The sequence below is a fragment of the Biomphalaria glabrata genome, chromosome 4, assembly GCF_947242115.1.
Source record: "Biomphalaria glabrata chromosome 4, xgBioGlab47.1, whole genome shotgun sequence".
Classification (NCBI taxonomy): domain Eukaryota; kingdom Metazoa; phylum Mollusca; class Gastropoda; family Planorbidae; genus Biomphalaria; species Biomphalaria glabrata.
Genome location: NC_074714.1, coordinates 27,253,532 through 27,272,433, shown reverse-complemented (window position 1 = coordinate 27,272,433; position 18,902 = coordinate 27,253,532). Strand labels below are relative to the sequence as shown.

The window sequence follows — 18,902 nt, the reverse complement described above, 5'->3', positions numbered from 1 at the left end:
AAAGCCGATATTTTGTTCATTAATCTGTATTTGTCAAACATATTTGAGTGACCTTGAGTTGGAATGCTTTCTTTATTTTCTTTCTTTTGTTTCTCGAATTCCATTTTTTCTTTTTCATGTTGCCTTTGTTTTTCGGCGTCTTGCCTTTGTTTTTCAGCTTCTTGCCTTTGTTTTTCAGCTTATTGCCTTTGTTTTTCGGCGTCTTGTAATTTTTTTTCTTCTAATTGCATGCGTTTTTCAGATTCTTGCCCTTGATATTCTTTCTCTTCTTGTTTCTCTGCCCACTGGTCTGGCTTTGGAATTTGCTTTTCTTTGGCTAATTCTATCAATTCGAAGAGTCGTTGTGTTCTAGAACCGGAAGCCATATTTAATTTTTTTGCTAGTTTCTTGTATTGGAGCAAAATGTTCAATATCTGGATTTTGGCTTTATCTCAGATATAATAATAATATAGTGACAAAGTTCTTGAAGCCTCAATTTGCTAATAAATTCTTGACAGTAGACTTGTAGTTTCTGGAGTCGTATGATTGAATATATAGATCTATTGAGCCGAATACTTTTTACTGGTTTAACAGTTGGTTAAATCTGGTCTTCTGTTTACTTTGTGCCAGACAAATGATTATTTACTGGTCTTCTTTATAATGACTATAATGCCAGTTATTTGCTTTACTGGTCTTTTATATTGCCAGTTATTTGCTTTACTGGTCTTTTTTATAATGCCAGTTATTTGCTTTACTGGTCTTTTAATAATGCCAGTTATTATGTATATTGGTCTTATTCCTTTTGCCAATTACATATAATAATAGATTTTGTGAGTTAGAAGTAACTCTAACGAAAATCTTTATAAAAGAATTATCGATAACCAACTGACCTGTTAAACACAGAAATTCTGTCCTCCGTTAAATAAGAATGAAGTTCCTTTGAAGAGTTTTGAAATTGGTCCTAGATCTTGAATAAATTTCGTTACAAGTTGTCCATAAACTTTTATTAGTCGGAGAGTGCCAGATATGTCACAACACTGCACATGCAAGATGTCACAATGTGTTGTGATGCCGGGGATTTTACTTGAATTAAAATTAGTTAAATAAATGACGATCTAGAATCACAATAAAAGATTCTTTGTTAAAACAAAATTCTGGAACTTTATTTAAATATAAAACGTAAGTACAGCTTATGTACAAATTACAGATCAATCAACACAAAATATCACAAAGGCTTTTAAAACAGAGCTCTTAGAAGACCGACTGACTACTAGGAAAATATTTTATCGACTGGCGTTCTTTCTACTCTCGCCAATTCTCTGGCGCTAACTCTTTTAAAAAAATGTCTTTGTTTAATTTCAAATCAACCAATAGATTTGCAACATCATAATCACGTCTTGGGTAAAACCTAAGGTGCTGTCAAGGGTCTAGATTTGTGGGGTAATTCCTGAGGCTCAGTAAGGGTTTATATTTCTTTTAAATGTGAAATGTACAAATAATTCTATAATGGCATCTGTGACAATATGTATTTATGTGTGTGTGTGTGTGTGTGTACATAATCTTTATTGCATTCTGACTCTTCATTCTTTCGGAAGACGTTTATTGTGCCCTAGAATAGGTTCTTCCATGAGTTAGTGGAAAAATTGTAGATTCCCCGCAAATACTAGCAAGGGGGTCTGGGGGAGCGCCAGGAGCTCCCCCAGCTCGGGGCGAAGCCCCGCCGCCAAGCACTATTTCTGATATTGAAAGCCAACAAAATGCATATTCTGAAATATCTACAGTGCATTTTCCTGCTATTAAAAAGTTTTATTTCAAAAACCTAATGTGCTATTCTTACTGACTTAGACCCTACCGCGCCGTTCGGAGCATTTGACGTCAAGCTGTTTCCATAAAAATCGGTCACTGGTAATGTCTAAAGCCTCTTCCCACCTGCCATGAGGACCTCAATGAATGAGTGGCGTCAAGTTGTACTAGGATATCATTGCAACTCTTCTTATGCGTAATCCATTTTGTCGGAGAAGATGTCCCACAAACCTCATGCGTCGCTCTCTCACAATCTTACTAAAGGGTCGACTCCCAGTTCGGCATGGGATTTCCTTGATTTAAACCCGATCTCTATAACGGACTTCTAAAATCTGTCTTAGCCATCTTTGTTGAGACACTGTACATTTAGTATTATTCAATTTCGGCAGATGACTATTCACTGCAGTTTATTAAGGGAGCCCTGTCACATAATTATAATTATATCTAGATCTGGTCTCTATTTAGTCTTATTTAGTCTGTCAAGTGTATGCCCTTATAATAAGGATATGCTAAAACTGCGCGATATAAAAGTACTTCGTTATTTTTTAAACTTATAACTTAAATTAAGTTCGTATCAAAGTTCTTTTTTAAAATCAACATTTGAATCAGTATTCTATTCAATGTTCTATTCAAGTTAATAAATGGAAATATATTTTATAATGATCCACTGTGATACTTTTCCCATTGTGACCTTAGATGCGCGAATCTAGCTTGATTTATTAATGAAGAACTCTGTGACCTTTTTAAAAACTTACATCCCCTGAAGTTTTTCATTGAAAAGTGGTGTATTTTTTTTTTAATCTGCTTACATAGATAATTGTAAAAATTAGATGGTTCACTTTCGGAAAAGAAAAATGTAGCCGTTGCATCAGAACTTTGAATGATCTAAAATATGATGTCCGATTTTCGTTTTCTCTTCTAGTTTCTGAGATCTAAATGGAACGGACGGACAGACAGGTCACATGAAACTTATAGCGTCTTTTCCTCTTTCGGGGGCCGCTAAAAAATCACCCTTTGGGTCAGGATTTTGTGATCTTACCATCACAAAAGAGATACAAGACCCCGATAGCAAATACAAACAGACACACACACTCTTTTGTTTCCCTTGCAATCAAATCATTAAATCATTGCACCAAGATACCTGTTGGATGATGACACGCTTATGACAAAATGTGTTACTTTTTCCTGTTTCTATGATGAAATACGTGGCAAATCGCTTGTTCAATGATGTCATTGATGCACGAGCACTTTTCATCAACAAACCAGTAATACAATGACCAATAGACATATTGCGGAAACAGGCTTTGTACGGTAATTACGTGTGCTCAAACCTTGCAACCTCCTCCGAAAACCACTAACTCAGGCCATTTGAGATAATTCTCAAAGCTCAAGTTTATCAAAAACTATCTGAAGAGCACAATGACACAAGAAAGCTTATCATGGCTATGATGTCAGTGAAGTCACAAATACTAGAAAGTATCGATGTACATGATGTTATAGATATCTTTGCTGCACAGAATGCACGACGTTAAGCGATATGAATTGAGATTTTCCACTTGTACATTATTTAGCTAATAAATAATAAACAACAGTATTATTCATTAAAAGAGTCTTAATGATTATTTTTTGTTAAGTTTACTGATATACTGAACCAATTTGATTTTGGGCTTATATATTTTTGCGTAGGCCTACATTATCTCATGTCATATGTCGAATGTCAAAATGCAAGGGGCCCCCAAAGAGATCAACCCCCGGGCCCCCAAATCCATAGCTACGCCATTGTATTATATATATATATATAAAATATAATATAATATATATATATATGTGAGTGTGTGTGTGTGTGTGTACAGGACTTTTTTTTTGACGGTACGCACCGGTATATAGGCTATATTACTTTTCTTGTATTTTAACGTAGGCTATATTATTAATTTTTAGTAGTTAAAATTTAAGTTAGGAAATCTACTACTGAATACCGGCACCTATTTTTTTTAACCAAAAAAAAAAAAAAAAAAAAAAAAGCACTGTATATATATTTAAATTTTAGTTGACATTTGCTTTCTAAATAACGGCTTTTGGATTGCAAAAAGAAAAAGGGGGGGGGGGTTAGACCTATTAGCGTTTTTTTTTTCAAGCACAATTAATTTGTTTTTCAACAAGACAATGTAGTTTTCCTGTTTTTTACCACCGAAACATGGGCGTAGCCAGGGTGGGGTGGGGTTTCAAACCCCTCCCGAAATGAAATACCCCCCGTAAGGGGGGGGGGACGGAATTTAGTGACTGATTTTTTGCTTTGATTTTGTTTATTTTAGGTGAGATTTTAATACTAAACCATCACTTGCCCCAACGCAGCCAAGGGGGATTTGAGTTTAAAACCCCCCTACCAGGATTTTTTTTGCAGTTAAACCTCCCTCTTCCATAAATCAAAACCAAAAAAAAAAAAATAATAATGCAAACGACAATCCCCAAATTCCAAAAGCATAGAATATTTTGATTTCAAAACCCCCTTCGAAGTTTACGATAAAACCTCCCTTCAATATAAGACTATCCTTACATCTTTCATCAGATTCTATGAACGTAGCCAAGAGGGGTTTTGTGTTTAAAACCCCCCTCCAGCAGGGTTTGAAGCTGAAAACCACTTCGTCAATATACAAAAAAGCAAATTACACACTCAAAATGGTATGATCGAAGCCAAGAGGGGTTTTGAGTTTAAACCCCCCTTCAAGAGGTTTTTGATGCTAAAAACCACCTATTCAATATAAAAAAAGAAGCAAATTACACACTCAAAATGCTATGATTGAAGCCAAGAGGGGTTTTGAGTTTAAACCCCCCTTACCGCCGTTATTGAAGCTTAAAACCACCTCTTCAATATAAAGAAAAGCAAATTACACACTCAAAATGCTATGATCGTAGCCAAAGGGGTTTTGAGTTTGATGCTAAAAAAATACCTCTTCAATATAAAAAAAAAAGTAAATTAAACACTAAAAATTCTATGAGCGTAGTCACGCCAAGTTTGTTTTTTTTATATAGTTTAAGCCTTCATCCTCCCTTTAAAACACCTCCAGATTGTTTTGAGTTTAAAATCCCCCATACAGAGAGTTTTGGGGTTGAAAACATCTCTTTTCAATTTTATACTAAAGGGGAAGTTATCTGCTGAAATTGAAAAATACTAAATGTGGCTCAAAAGAGATGGCTAAGACAGAGTCAGTTATAGAAAGTACCGGAAAAAGGGCTTGGCGGCTGGGCTCCGCCCCGAACCCAATAACACCAGGAAGATCTTATTCTAGGGTACAATAAAGGACATCTGGAAGAATGAAGGGTCAGAATGTAATAAAGATTAAATATGTATTTAGTTCCCCTTTCAGACCTTGCGATCTATAGGGCAGATGATGTTAAGGTCATCTGTTTCATTGTCTAACGGTTAACGAGCAGGATGTCATGTGGCCAGCACAGCGACCTTCCCTTACTAAATTCAGGCACTCATTAGAGTTGATTGGACTCAGGGTTGCCCTGAAGATCCCGAAAATCAAAATCCCAGCCTTCAACGAGATTCGAACCCAGGACCCCAGATTCGGAAGCCAAGCGCTTAACCGCTCAGCCACCGCGCCTCCCCCCCCACATGTATATACAAATATAAATGGCAGGTAAAGAAAAAAAACACAAAAATAATAATAAAAAAAAAACCCCACCTGGCTACGCCCATGGGTGCCTATACTGCGCACATGAAATTTGGTTACTGTAGTTTGCTTTAGTTTCTTTTTTATTGAAGAGGGTATTTTAACTTAACTCGCTCTTGACAATGCAGTTGTAAGTGATGGTAAAATCTCCACTTTAATATAAAAAATGAAAACAAAACAACTGTCATCAAATTCTCGGGGGGGGGGGGGCGATGAGCCACATGCTACGGTGTATATAAATCTATGGTTTGTAGTTTATTAATTAGTTTATTTATTAGTTGCTGTCAGTTGCTTAACTATGATTTTAAGATTCTACATGGAGTTACTGTGTGGTGAATTGGCGAGAACGAAACACAATTTACTAGTACAAAAGAAATAATAACCATAATAACAATTTCCTAATTTCCGAAATATTTAATTGCAGTTGCGTCAGGCAAATTTACTATTGTAGTTTATTAATTAGTTTATTTATTAGTTGCTGTCAGTTGCTTAACTATGATTTTAAGATTCTACATGGAGTTACTGTGTGGTGAATTGGCGAGAACGAAACACAATTTACTAGTACAAAAGAAATAATAACCATAATAACAATTTCCTAATTTGCGAAATATTTAATTGCAGTTGCGTCAGGCAAATTTACTATGGGCGGGGTATGGGTAGACTACTCCCGTCTAAACCACAGTTTCACTAGTCCTTGGTTGATACTATCGATAGTCAATGTTGACAATTTTTTAGACTCACTAACTCAACTAACTGATTAAGTCTACTAGAGATCTAAAATAGAGTACGCAATGGATAACAATGACAGTTTAACTGTGACGCCAGAAAAGATAAAAGATCTTTTATTATCTTTTCTTGTAAAGCCAAATAAAATGAAAGAATCAGGAAAGTAGGTTAAATTGTTAAATTAACATTAATTAAGTTTATTAAGACTAAGATCTAGATCTAGACTCTAGATCTAAGTAATTTAATCTAAGTTATTTAAGGTTTATTACTATTAGTTTATAGATCTAATACTTTATACTTATAGTTTATATATAAAGTTTATTTTTGTGGTAATAGTTTGGTCATTAGTCAGTTTAGATGCCCAGATTAGTATGTATACGACACTAGAAACGGTACGCTAAATAATAATTTAGGTTTCTGTTAGTGTTATATTTTCAGAATATGCAGAAAAAAATGCAGATTACAAATATGTAATTTGATTTCCTCGGAGATAAATAGTTTTTAAAATATATATTTTTAAGTTTTATTTCTTATTACCATATATTCAATATTGTAATTGGAAATACGCCATTTTGGTTTTAAGGCTTAGTACTAGACTATCTCCCTTGAATTACTTGCCAACTTTTTTCTGTTGCTGCTTTGTCTTTCTTTCTAGCAGCTATTAGATCTAATATTAAAATTCATTTAAAATGCAAACAATCTTTTGTACTTTGAAAAATAACTAAAAATCGAAATTAAAATCATGTAGTTAAAGTAATAACAACAGACAAAAAAATTAATAGAAAAATAAAAAAATAACTCTAAGCCTAATAAAATATCTTTTATTGGCAAAATAAAAGTAACTAAATAAATATATACCGGTACCCTGACTTTAAATACATGAAAATAATAGACATTAAATGTTATTTAAGATATTAAAAACATGCAAGAAAAAATCAAATAGCCAAATAGATCTAATCTGAATAGATTGTAAGATGAAATATTAATCAACACTTAAAAATTTAGGCTAAAGCATCATACTCCAAGCAGTGGATTTTGGCAAAAAACAGTTACATGTGGCCTCTTGTGGTACAACCACATCAAAGTGATTACCATTTGTATGCAATATTGTTATGTTGCAGCATATAGCATAACATATGGTTGTCTGTGTGAGATAGTATGTATGTGTTTGCATCATGAAATAAAGGTTTTAATAATAGCCATGAGTATTTTGTTTTGTTGTGGTTTGGTGAGAATGTATAGGTGTCTCTTAGCAGTAGTGTAGCAGCTGCAAGCATTTCTGCAGTTGTGGCCCATGTTGTATCTTTTTTCATCAGCTCCATATGCTGCTGTTAAAAAAAAAATATGGTAGCTATAAGTACAAGTTCTTTATCCTTCTCTTATTATGTACGGTAACTTATAATCATATTGAATGAAAAACAATGCACAATATAAGAATAAACAATATCTACAACAAGGTAGAGAAAGTAATGATAGGACTGAAGAGTGGAAGGGAACTCCTTTTATAACAGATTCGGGAAATGTTACAATGGCATCACAGTTAGTAACCTTGTGATGGCTCCAAATAGGGATGGGGCGATGAAAATCAAAGGCTTTATCAAATCTCTGTAATGAGATGAAAGAGCTTCAAGATAAAAATACTATGTCACTACTTCTGTGGACCAAATAGGGGAGGGGGACTAGACTCTATGACAATCAGAGTGTATTTGTCAAACGTAACTACTTCTTGATGTAACTACTTATAGACTGCCGGCCGACACGATATGATCCAACCACAGGAGTTTTTGTCGTACATAACTATCTGTAGAAGCTGGCCGACATTATAGGGTACAACCAAGAGAGTTTTGATCGTGACATCGTTTATGTTGCATCACGTTTCAGTCTTAGTCTCATCCGACTAGACCTCAGTTGAACTGCATGTCGGTGAAACGAACCGACAAAGAAAGCGAAGAAGGATAAATTTTGACCAAGTAAAACACCGTACCTTGCCCTTCTCCCTTTATGAGCATACCAGCGATCCTAGCAGTAGATGACCTAATATGACCACGGCGCCGGCGAAGCTCCGAGCAGGGTAAGGTGATGTTACATCACACCTAGTTCTGCCGTAAAGACAAAGATCGCGTGTGACGGCCGGCGCAGCGAGGGTTTAAAGGTACGTACCTTACGGTACGGCGGGAGAGAAAAACTTGCTTTGGACTCCGTAACGGAATGTAATACATGGGCGCTAGTGGATCCATGTGAAGAGAAGGGTTGGTAGGTGGAGTCGCTAACCCCCCCCCCCCCCCCCCCCCCCCAAACTACACATCTTAAACAAATTTAGTGTAATAGGTGAGGAGTTGTTGTTTTTTAATGAACTCCGAAAGTAAAGATGCATAAATTATCTAAATAGTAGTGTATATGCTTCTTATCTGTTTCTTTATACATTGGCTTTTGTTCCCCACTCTACGCAAAGTAAATTTCAGATTGTGAAACATGATAGTTTAACAGGTGCTACGTTACGTTTAACAAAGACGTTCGTGATCTAGTTACATTCGACCTATCCTCCCTCCAAGAGAGGTGGAGCCAGGGGTAGTGGTTAGAGTTATAAACACAGACATTAGTCCTATCTGATCATAAAACACATGCCAAACAATCTCTGGTAGACAGTAGACTCTACTCAGAAGACCTCACGGCGAAAGAGAAAGGGACACTGATCTGTGTCAGCTTCATAAAATTCTTTCTCTTCGTGGTGTGATTTTACGAAAATAGAGAGTGCTCAAAATTCGTTAGAAATGTATAGATCTAACTGTAGTCTTAATCATCAACAGATAAACATAAAAGTATTATTTCTTATAGTAATAAGTTTCCCGTACTAGATCTATATCATTTATTGTCATTGCTCTAAAAATATCACTAAGTCATAATGCATAATTTTGTTCAAAAAATAATAATAATTAAACATAACATGTATATATAGATGCGTGTTTCATTTAATTCATGCATATTGGTTTTTTATTTTATCATTATTTCGCTTTGCTTGGTGAGTTAATATATTAATTATAGATCTAATTGTTAACATATATTTTTTAATTAATAATTTCATAAGTAGAAAAAAAAAGAAGAAACAACAAGTTCATCAATTTATTAATAACATTTTATTTAGACCTTCATTTCAGTAAATACACTTAAAAAATCATAAGTTGACAGCATAAGAACAAAAACTCTCTTTAAAAAAAGTTATTGAAAGTTCAATATAGGTAAGGGAGATAAATATGCTTAACAAACAACACGGTGGTCGGCAAAGGTATCTGCGTATCTAAACTATTACCGATGCCCAGATACCTTTACTGACCACCATGTTGTTTTTAAGCATATTTATCTCCCTTATCTAGGGAGGCGAAAAAAAAAAAAATTTGAAAAAACAATTTTTCGTTAGTACATCATTAAAATACTTTAAAAGAACTTTCTAATGGTGTATAAATTATGACTGTATGTTTAACAGTAAGAAAGTTATGATTTTTTTTTTGTGCCGTTTTGACCTAACATTGGTTGACATGGAAAAGGTGACGAGAGAGCTTGTCGGCGAGACACACCCCCAAGGTCAAAAGTTAAAAAGTTGGAATTGAGTTTCGTAGACGATAGATCTACTTATTAAATAAGAAATTTAATAGTAGATCTAGTATTTGTAGTAAACAAATTATCGGGTCTAGATCTACAAGAAATGTCAGAGAGGTGGGAACAAAATGGCGGCATTGTGATGGCAGAAAATAACAAAATATTAAAAAATTGGGATCAAAATCGCCTGAAACAATTTTTTTTCAAATGCGTTTTTAAAAAAATTGCAAGGTAAAAAATCTTTCAAAAGTATCTAGATCCGTAGCTAATAATATCTGCCACAAGATTATAATTTCATTTGTTGGTGACAAACAATATCTTCTATAAAAAAAAATAAAACCTGAAAAGTCCATTGAGGTCAATGTTATTTTTTTTTTCAAGTTTGTTCGATGTTCACAATAGATCGATCTGAAAATTGGGAGGAATATAGCCAGACACATGTACTCTTAGCAGGAAAAAAATCAACAGGGTACGACTTTTCTGTGATGAGTATCAGCAAAAATAAAAATGTATATACTTTCAATGCAAAATATTAAAAAAAAAATATTTTTTTTCAAAAACTTGTCAAAGACAAAAATGTTCTCCATCATCAAAAGTAATCGAATTCACTCTTTTTAGCAATGATATCTTTGTATATAGTGAGCATAATCGATTTTAAACAAAGACCTATGTAGCAGTATGGAAAACTCTTGTTTCAAGTTTTTACGTCATGTTTTGGACACCTGAAGTTCCCGAATTTCAGCTCCCTACCTTATGTATATTAAACTTTCAATAACTTTTTTAAAAGAGATTTTTGTTCTTATGCTGTCAACTTATGAATTTTTAAGTGTATTTTCTGAAATGAAGGTCTAAAAAAATGTTAATAATAAATTGATGAAGTTGTTTCTTCTTTTTTTCAATAACTTTTTTAAAGAGAGTTTTTTGTTTTTATATAAATGCTATCATTTTAAATGAATTTTAATATTAGATCTAATATCTGCTAGAAAGAAAGACTAAACGGCAACAGAAAAATGTTGGCAAGTAATTCAAGGGAGATATTCTAATATTAAGCCTTAAAACCAAAAATGGCGTATTTCCAATGACAATAAAAACCAAAAATGGCGTATTTTCAATGACAATATATGGTAATAAGAAATAAAACTTAAAAATAAATATTTTAAAAATATTTTATCTCCGAGAAAATCAAATTACATATTTGTAATCTGCATTTTTTTCTGCATATTCTTGAAATATAAGAGAAACCTGATTTAGCATTTCTAGTCACATAAACTAATACCATTTTAATTTCTAGACTCTTGACTAGTCACTAGATAGTAAGACACTAGACTAGATCTAGTAGATCTACTAGATCTAGTCACTAACTAGTGATTTCTACTCAATTTTATTATTTAAATAAAAATTATTTTTATTAGCGGCCCACGAAAGGGGAAAAGACGCTATTAGTTTTGTGTAAAATGTCTGTCTGTCTGTCCGTCCGTCCCGTTTAGATCTCGTAAACTAGAAAAGATAGTGAAAATCCAACATCACCCTATTTTAGACCATTCAAAGTTCTGATGCAACGGCTACTTTTTTTTTCTGAAAGCGAAAAATCAAATTTTTAAAATCACTTATGCAAGCATTTTGTTAAAGTAAAAAAGCTAATTAGTATACATTATAAGTTAGACCTAATTTAAAACAAATAGTAATCTTGTAAACTGCATTTTCTTGAACATTTTTTTGTTAGCCAAATTTTTTATATTTTTTTTTTATTCGAATAAGAGATTGAGCCTTTTTAAAACAATTACACCAATTATAAGACTTCAGTTAGGCCAGGAGAGGCGCGGTAGCTGATCGGTAAAGTGCTTGGCTTCCAAACAGGGGCTCCCTGGTTCGAATCTTGGTGAAGACTGTAATTTTCAATTTCGGAATACTTGGGCGCCTCTGAGTCCACTCAGCTGTAATGGGTACCTGACATTAGTTGGGGAAAAGTAAAGGCGGTTGGTCGTTGTGCTGGCTACATGACACTCTCGTTAACCGTAGGCCACAAAAACAGATGAACTATACATAATCTGCCCTATAGACCACAAGGTCTGAAAGGGGAACTTGTTAGGCCAGGTTCACATCTAACTTTGCATTCACTTGCACCTATCCTTTGATCTGCTGGACCATTGGGACACTACACAATATCTGTCAACCTTCCTTCTCCATTCTTATCTCTCATTTGTCTTTGATATAATTTCATTCGGATGTTCTTTCTGAAAATATTGAAGCTTGCCTAGGTGGACCACTTCTGGGGCCAATTTTGAGTTTGTATTTCCACACAAACTGTTTTTGTAACCTTGTTATTTATTTAATAGTTTAGAGTTTAGGTCTTAGGTGCCCAGATACCTTTCCCATTACCGGCCACCATGTTGTTTTTAAGCATCATATTCATCATATTGATCTCCCTTAATAAGGGCCTTATCTAGATCTATATTGAACTTTTAATAACTTTTTAGAGAGAGTTCTTTTGCTCTTATGCTGTCAACTTATGTTTTTTTACGTTTATTTACTGAAATGAAGAAATTGAATCAATGATTGAAGGTCTAAATAAAATGTTGACAATAATTTGAACTTATTATTTCTTTTTTTTCTTCTTCTTATCAAATTATTAATTTACAAAAAATACCTGGTTAACAGTTACAATTAGATCTATAATGATCTATTACGTCATCAAGAAAAGCGAAATATTGATAAAATAAATAAGACATGCATGCATAGCTACATGATTAATATTTTTCTTGTGAACAAAATTATTCTTTATGACTTAGAGATCTATATAGAGCAATGACTTGTATTACTATATATATTATATATATATATATATATATGAAATAAAATATTTTATTTTAGAAGTGTAGCAGTATCTTAATACTTTTATTTTTATCTGTTGATGATTATGACTGCAGTTAGATATATACATTTCTAATGAATTTCAAGTGCCCTCCGTTTCCGTAAAATCACATCACAAAGAGAAAGATTGATTTAATTAAGCTGACACAGGATCTAGTGATGACGTAATCCCCTTTCTCCTAGCCAGCAGTCCTCAGTGGAGTCTACTATCTACAAGCTGGGCCTGCCTTACGTAATTGGAAGTAAAACGAATAGAGAGGCCCAATGTGAAGTGAATAGTGTGGCCTCAAATGAAATAGGAAAGCAAAAAAATTAAGACCTAAAATATGCATTGAATTATAAACTGTCCTATATCACCTGTATCAAAATCAAAAAATAAGTTAAATTCGCAGACGGCACTAATGTTCTTCATGGACGATTCATGATCACCAGATCAGAAATAATGTTTCCACATGCCAACACAAGGAAGAAACAAATAGATCTTAAAATTTGTAAATAAATCTTGAATCATAGTAGAGACTTAAAATTAGAGCTAGGTGAGAAGACATACAGTTCTGCTTGAGATTTAATTCACGTTTAACAATTTTTTCTCTAAAATTCTGTGAGTCCTTTGTGAGACCCCACCAATCAGAACCCAAGGCGGCTGCCTAGTTTGCCTGTGACTAAGGACAGTCCAGCTATAAGATTGGAGGGGGTATAGGTCGAGTGTAACTTGATCAAGAAAAAAAACTGCTCCTCTATTACACTAAATTTGTTTAACAATGTTTGGTTGGGGGTGGGTAGTGATTCCACCTACCGCCTCCCCCTCTTTTCATAAATCCACTAGTATTACATTCTGTTACGGAGTCCCGAGCCAGTTTTTCTCTCCTAATATACCGGTGGCTATATGCTCCCTTTCTTCTTCCATACCTGTCAACACGTGCCGACACATGATCGTCGTCTTCACGGCAAAACTAGGTGTGATGTAATCACATCTCCCTGTTCGGAGCTTCGCCGACGCCTTATTACATCATCTACTGTTAGCATCACCGGTATGCTTGTAAAGGGGAAGGGCAAGGTACGGTGAGCTACCTTGGTCAATACCGATCTCGTCATTCACTTTCTTTGATCACTGACATACAGTTCAACTGAGGTCTAAGTCGAGACTGGGACTAAAATGTAACATAAACGATGTCCTGATCAAAACTCTTGGTTGTATCCTATATTGTTGGCCAGCTTCTATAAGCAGATATGTATGACGAATACACTTTGCTTGTCATAGTGTCTCCCCCCCCCCCTTCCCCTATTTGGTCCAGAGAAGTAGTAACACTCATACTATATCATCTTGCTGCTCTTTCATCTCATTGAAGAGATTTAATAAAGTCTTTGGTTTTTATCGGCCCTGTCTCTATTTGGAGCTATCACAAGGCTACTAATATAACATTTCCCATATCTTCCAATCCATTCCACAATCCAATCATGACTTTCTCTACTTTGTTGTGGATATTGCTTATTTTTATATTATTCATTGTTTTACATTCAATAGTTTTATTATTTCTATTTGTTCTATTACGGTTTGTGTGTGTCAGGCCTACCCGTATATGTAATTAACCCTGTGCATTAAGCAGTCCCCTAACAACGAAGATTAAATTACCTTATGGCTACAACATGTCAAGCTTAAAGCTAGAGGTCATATATTTAATGTGATTATTTTTTTTTCCTCTTTGTAGATCTATGTTATTACTTTTATTGCATAATTTGTATTTAGTCTTTAGTTATTGCTTAAAGTACAAAAGCTTGTTTGCATTCTAAATGACTTTCACTATTAGATCTAGATCTAATAGCTGTTAGAAACAAGGACTAAAAACCAACAAAAAAAAAGAAGTTGGCAATTAACTGAAGACTTAAGGGAGATAGTCTAGTGTTGAGCCTTAAAAACATAAATGGCATATTTCCAATGACAATATATGGAAATATGAAATAAAACTTAAAAATATATATTTTAAAAACTATTTATCTCCAGAGAAATCAAATTACATATTTGCAATCTGCATTTTTTCCCTGCATATTCTTAAATATAATAGAAACCTGATTCTGCGTATCTAGTCACATAAACTAATACTGTTATTTTTTATTATACTTTATTATAAACATCATGTTGGCATTAATTATTTCAATATTATATATTATACTAAACTTTATTATTTATAATAAATAGATCTAGGTCTAGTAACTTTATACTTAAAATTCTTAAGTAACAATTAAATCTACAATACTAACTTTACATAAGTCACATAAACCCTAAACTCCTAGTGCTAGGCTACTGCCTACTAGAGTAATTTATTTATTCCGGAACAAACAGCTTGATTTTTCCAATTTATAAAACCCATATTGAATTATTGTTTTCATCAAACTCTAGGCTGCAGGAGTACTGTAATAAACAAATCTAAATAATTGTTACAGGGTATTTTTATGTTATCTTCCCCCAGCCTCATCCTTTCAGTGTTAAAATATTGAAAAAGTTCTAATCTATTTACAATAAAGATTGGTTGTGAAAAATGTGTATATTTTATTAACAGAAATCCAGCTGAATCAAGAAACACAGAGAGCGATTCAGACTCACTTGGAACTACAAAAAGTTGTATTTCAAATACTCTACGGAGTCATGCTAGTTTTATTGAACGTCTTGAAAGTTTTTCAATATCCTTTTTATGCATTTCATGCAATTTCTAAACATTAGTACAATCTTCTAATCTTTTTTGCTTGAACTTTTGAAAAGTGAGGTGATTTGTGTGTGTATGTGTGTGTCCATAATGTATATATAATAACATTTTATAATAAATTATAAGATAATAATAATAGCTTAAACTTTTATTTGAAAATTAAAGGAATTTGTGCAGTGTTTTACATAAGTACATTTTAATAAATTAAATTACAGTTATTTTTCAAATGAAAATGATGATAGTCCAGCTAAATTGCTCTAAGTTAGAACTAAGCCACGAGCTAGCACCAGTGTTCAAAATATTTTTTCAGGCATCACTAAATCAGGTCAAGGTACCTAGGGACTGGAAAGAACCTAATGTCATTTCCCTAGTTTGAAAAGGAGAAAAATCTGATCTGTGGCACTACAGACCAGTATCACTCACCAGCATTACATGTAAAATACTAGAACATACAATGTATAGCAACATCATAAATCACTTAGATAAACATAATGTCCTCACTCCATACCAACATGCTTCAGGTTATATAGGAATTTTTTATGATTATTAAAGGGATTAAATAATTGTGAGCAAATAGATGCAATTTTAGTATACTTTTCTAAGGCATTCGACAAAGTTCATCACAATAGCCTGCTTAAAATACTAAAATACTTTGGCATTAATGGTTCATTACATCAATAAATTCAGGATTTTCTAATAGGAAGAGAACAAACTGTAATAATAAATGGCTCCAAATCAACACCAATAACAGTAAACTCAAGTGTACCTGAAGTAACAGTCTTATGCCCATTACTATTTCTAATTTTACATAAATGACCTACCAAATTGCATTAGTTCAGGAACAAATGTCAGATTATTTGCAGATGTTCACATAATATACAGAAGAATAAAAACAACACAAGAGACTGAAATTTTACAAAAAGAATTAGAAGAATTAGAGAAATGGGTCCATGGGAATCAAATTGGAGTATGTCTTTCCACCCAAAAAAATGCCAGATATTTAGAGTAACAAAAAAAAACCTACTTACTTTATTCATGGTAAACTAGTCACACAGACTAAAAACATCAAAATATGTATTTATAATAAATGAAAAGTTATCATGGAATCCCAATATTGATGAAATTATTAAAAAATCAAGCAAAACATTAGGGTTTATTAAAAAACAAAAACATAAAATTAAAATGTTATATTTAACTTTAGTTAGGCCAATATTAGAATATTCCTCCTCTGTTTTGGATCCCTCAACTCAAGAAAACATAAAGAAACTAGAACAAATACAAAATAGAGCAGTGAGATTTATAACAAAAAATATTCTAATTTGATTCGAGTAACACCATTATTAAATCACTTAACTTAGAGTCACTTTCGGACAGAAGAATAAAAAGTAAAGTAGCGATCTATCTATCTATGTATGTATATAATTTTCTTCATGGCTCAACCATTCCTGACAACACAAAAGTCATGGAAAGATCACTCTTTTATTTCGGATTAGAGTTACCCCACGTAACTTTAGCATCGAAAAAAAATTGAGGAGGAGGAGTACAAGTAGTATTTACCTGTCACTAAATAGCAGGGCTTGACTTAACCATTGTGGGGCCCTATGCGAAACGGATTTTGCGGGGCCCAGTTTGGGTAGAGATATGGATAAGTTCTTTACTGCGTACACAATTACTTTACGAACCTTGCTTGTAGCGAAGTCATACAGTATATCATAAAAATTCTGTTTCCTACATAGATCACGCTCAGTAGCAAGAATTACCAAAAGTTTTCAATCTATCTTTGAGAATTGTTGACATCAAGTAATTCTTCATTAGTTTGGGGCGCGAGAAGCTTATTTTACCAGATTCCACTATTACGGGTATTGCCATTTTTTTTTATTGCACATAGGATTGGCGTTTTCCATATTGAATGACGCCCCAAAATGACAATTTTTGTCAATATATTTCGGGAGATTTTTATGACTTTTCAAAAGATTTTAATAATTTTTGGAGATTTCCAGGACTTTTTTGTATATTTTGCAATTTCTGGAGATTTCCATGAGCTCCTGATAAATCAGGAGGCAGCGAGAGATCTGTTATAAAATGGTTTAATTTAATAATTTACACCTAGAATTATAAAAGTCCTATGAAAGTGCAGGGCCAACTGCGGTCGCATAGGTTGCAAAATAGCGGCGTATGCTACGTCTTGGGTCGACTAATAATACATAAAACACTAAACCATAACTTACAAATAGAAAAACAAAAGCAAATAAAATACTCAGAAAGCCACATTTCTTTTTCCATACACTAGAGCAAATTTATACAAGTGCTCTTTTTTTCTTGTGCCATTAAAGAGAGAATGGGTTGCCTGAATCAGCCAGGAAAATCATCGACTAGGTTGACACACAAAATATGTAGAACATAATTATCTTAATTTTATAATTATTTAATTATATATATATATACAGTGCTTTTTTTGTGCCGGTACGCACAGATACGGCGTACCAGCACGTTTTTGAAAAAATTATTACTTTTCTTGTATTTTAACCTGTATTATCAATTTTTAGTAGTTAAAAGTTAGGCAAATAACTACTGAGTACTGGCACCTATTTTTTTTTACAAAAAAAGCACTGTATATATATAAATATATATTTATTAACAGGTATTTCTTGTGATAATATTTGTCCTATTTAATGAGCCATATTCAGTTGGGTACTTTATAATGTACATACTTAAAACAAATTGTTGTATCAAAGTTTATTCTTTAACTTCCTAAGCCTTAACATGGTTTGGTAAACCATTAGATTTGAGTCCTTTGGTTTGTGCTCGTTATGGATGGGAAAATGTTGATACAGACATGTTGCGATGTGTTGGATGCAAAACATTTTTAAGTGGCCAGTTACCAAATAAATCAGATTATCTGGCATGTAAGTTTTATATTGAAATCAATTAGTTAAGAATTTAGGAGATATCTTAGTTATGTAAACATGTACTTATACTTTGCTTAATGGAGCATTTACAGCTTCATAAATTGCTTTGTCCGAGCACAATTTTTTTATGATAATATTTTTAATATATTACAGTATGGTTTTTATTTTAAAAATCTCTTTCATGTTCAAGTTAGTAAACAGTGAGGATTTAGGAAGAATAAGGATGGCAGATAAGATAAATGCTCCTGGGCATACACTTTAGAATAAAAGGCATTTATATGGGTGTCCATTGTATTTTCATAGTCCGTGTGTTTCGGGAATGAAGGCTTGGTGTAATAAGGCTTGTCTGCAAGGCCGATGATTAATGTAGAATGCAGTATTTCCCATGGCTATGCAGCCCCAACTTTGACTTACATATTTTGCCACATCCAGGCCAAGCATAACCATTGTCCACTGGTGGTTGATTAAGATTTTTTTTTTGCCATCTACGTCTGTCCTCAGCTGCAGATTTTCTCATGGTCTCAAATTTGTATCCTGTGGCCTTTGTAAGTGACCTCCAGCTGTTTTGTTCTGAAGTCGCATGCAACCGGGTGCTCTCTGCTATGTCAGCTAAGGCAAGTTGGCGCCTAAGCTGGTCTTTA

General features: G+C 33.5%; 1 protein-coding gene across 3 annotated transcripts in view; it reads left to right on the top strand.

Moving 5' to 3' along the window:
• Positions 1–6,125: 6,125 nt before the first annotated feature.
• LOC106066404 (zinc finger C3HC-type protein 1-like) overlaps positions 6,126–18,902 on the top strand; it is a 41,207-nt gene continuing 28,430 nt past the window's right edge. Inside the window, exons 1-4 of one of the 3 annotated variants that reach the window (XM_056025488.1) lie at positions 9,727–10,010; positions 10,161–10,248; positions 15,209–15,329; positions 18,108–18,258. In XM_056025488.1, the coding sequence (XP_055881463.1) occupies positions 10,169–10,248; positions 15,209–15,329; positions 18,108–18,258 (352 nt within the window). In that variant the 5' untranslated portion in view covers positions 9,727–10,010; positions 10,161–10,168. Of the gene's footprint in view, positions 6,349–9,726; positions 10,011–10,160; positions 10,249–10,837; positions 10,977–15,208; positions 15,330–18,107; positions 18,259–18,902 lie in introns of those variants that run through there. The other 2 variants (XM_056025487.1, XM_056025489.1) reach the window with 2 other exon arrangements.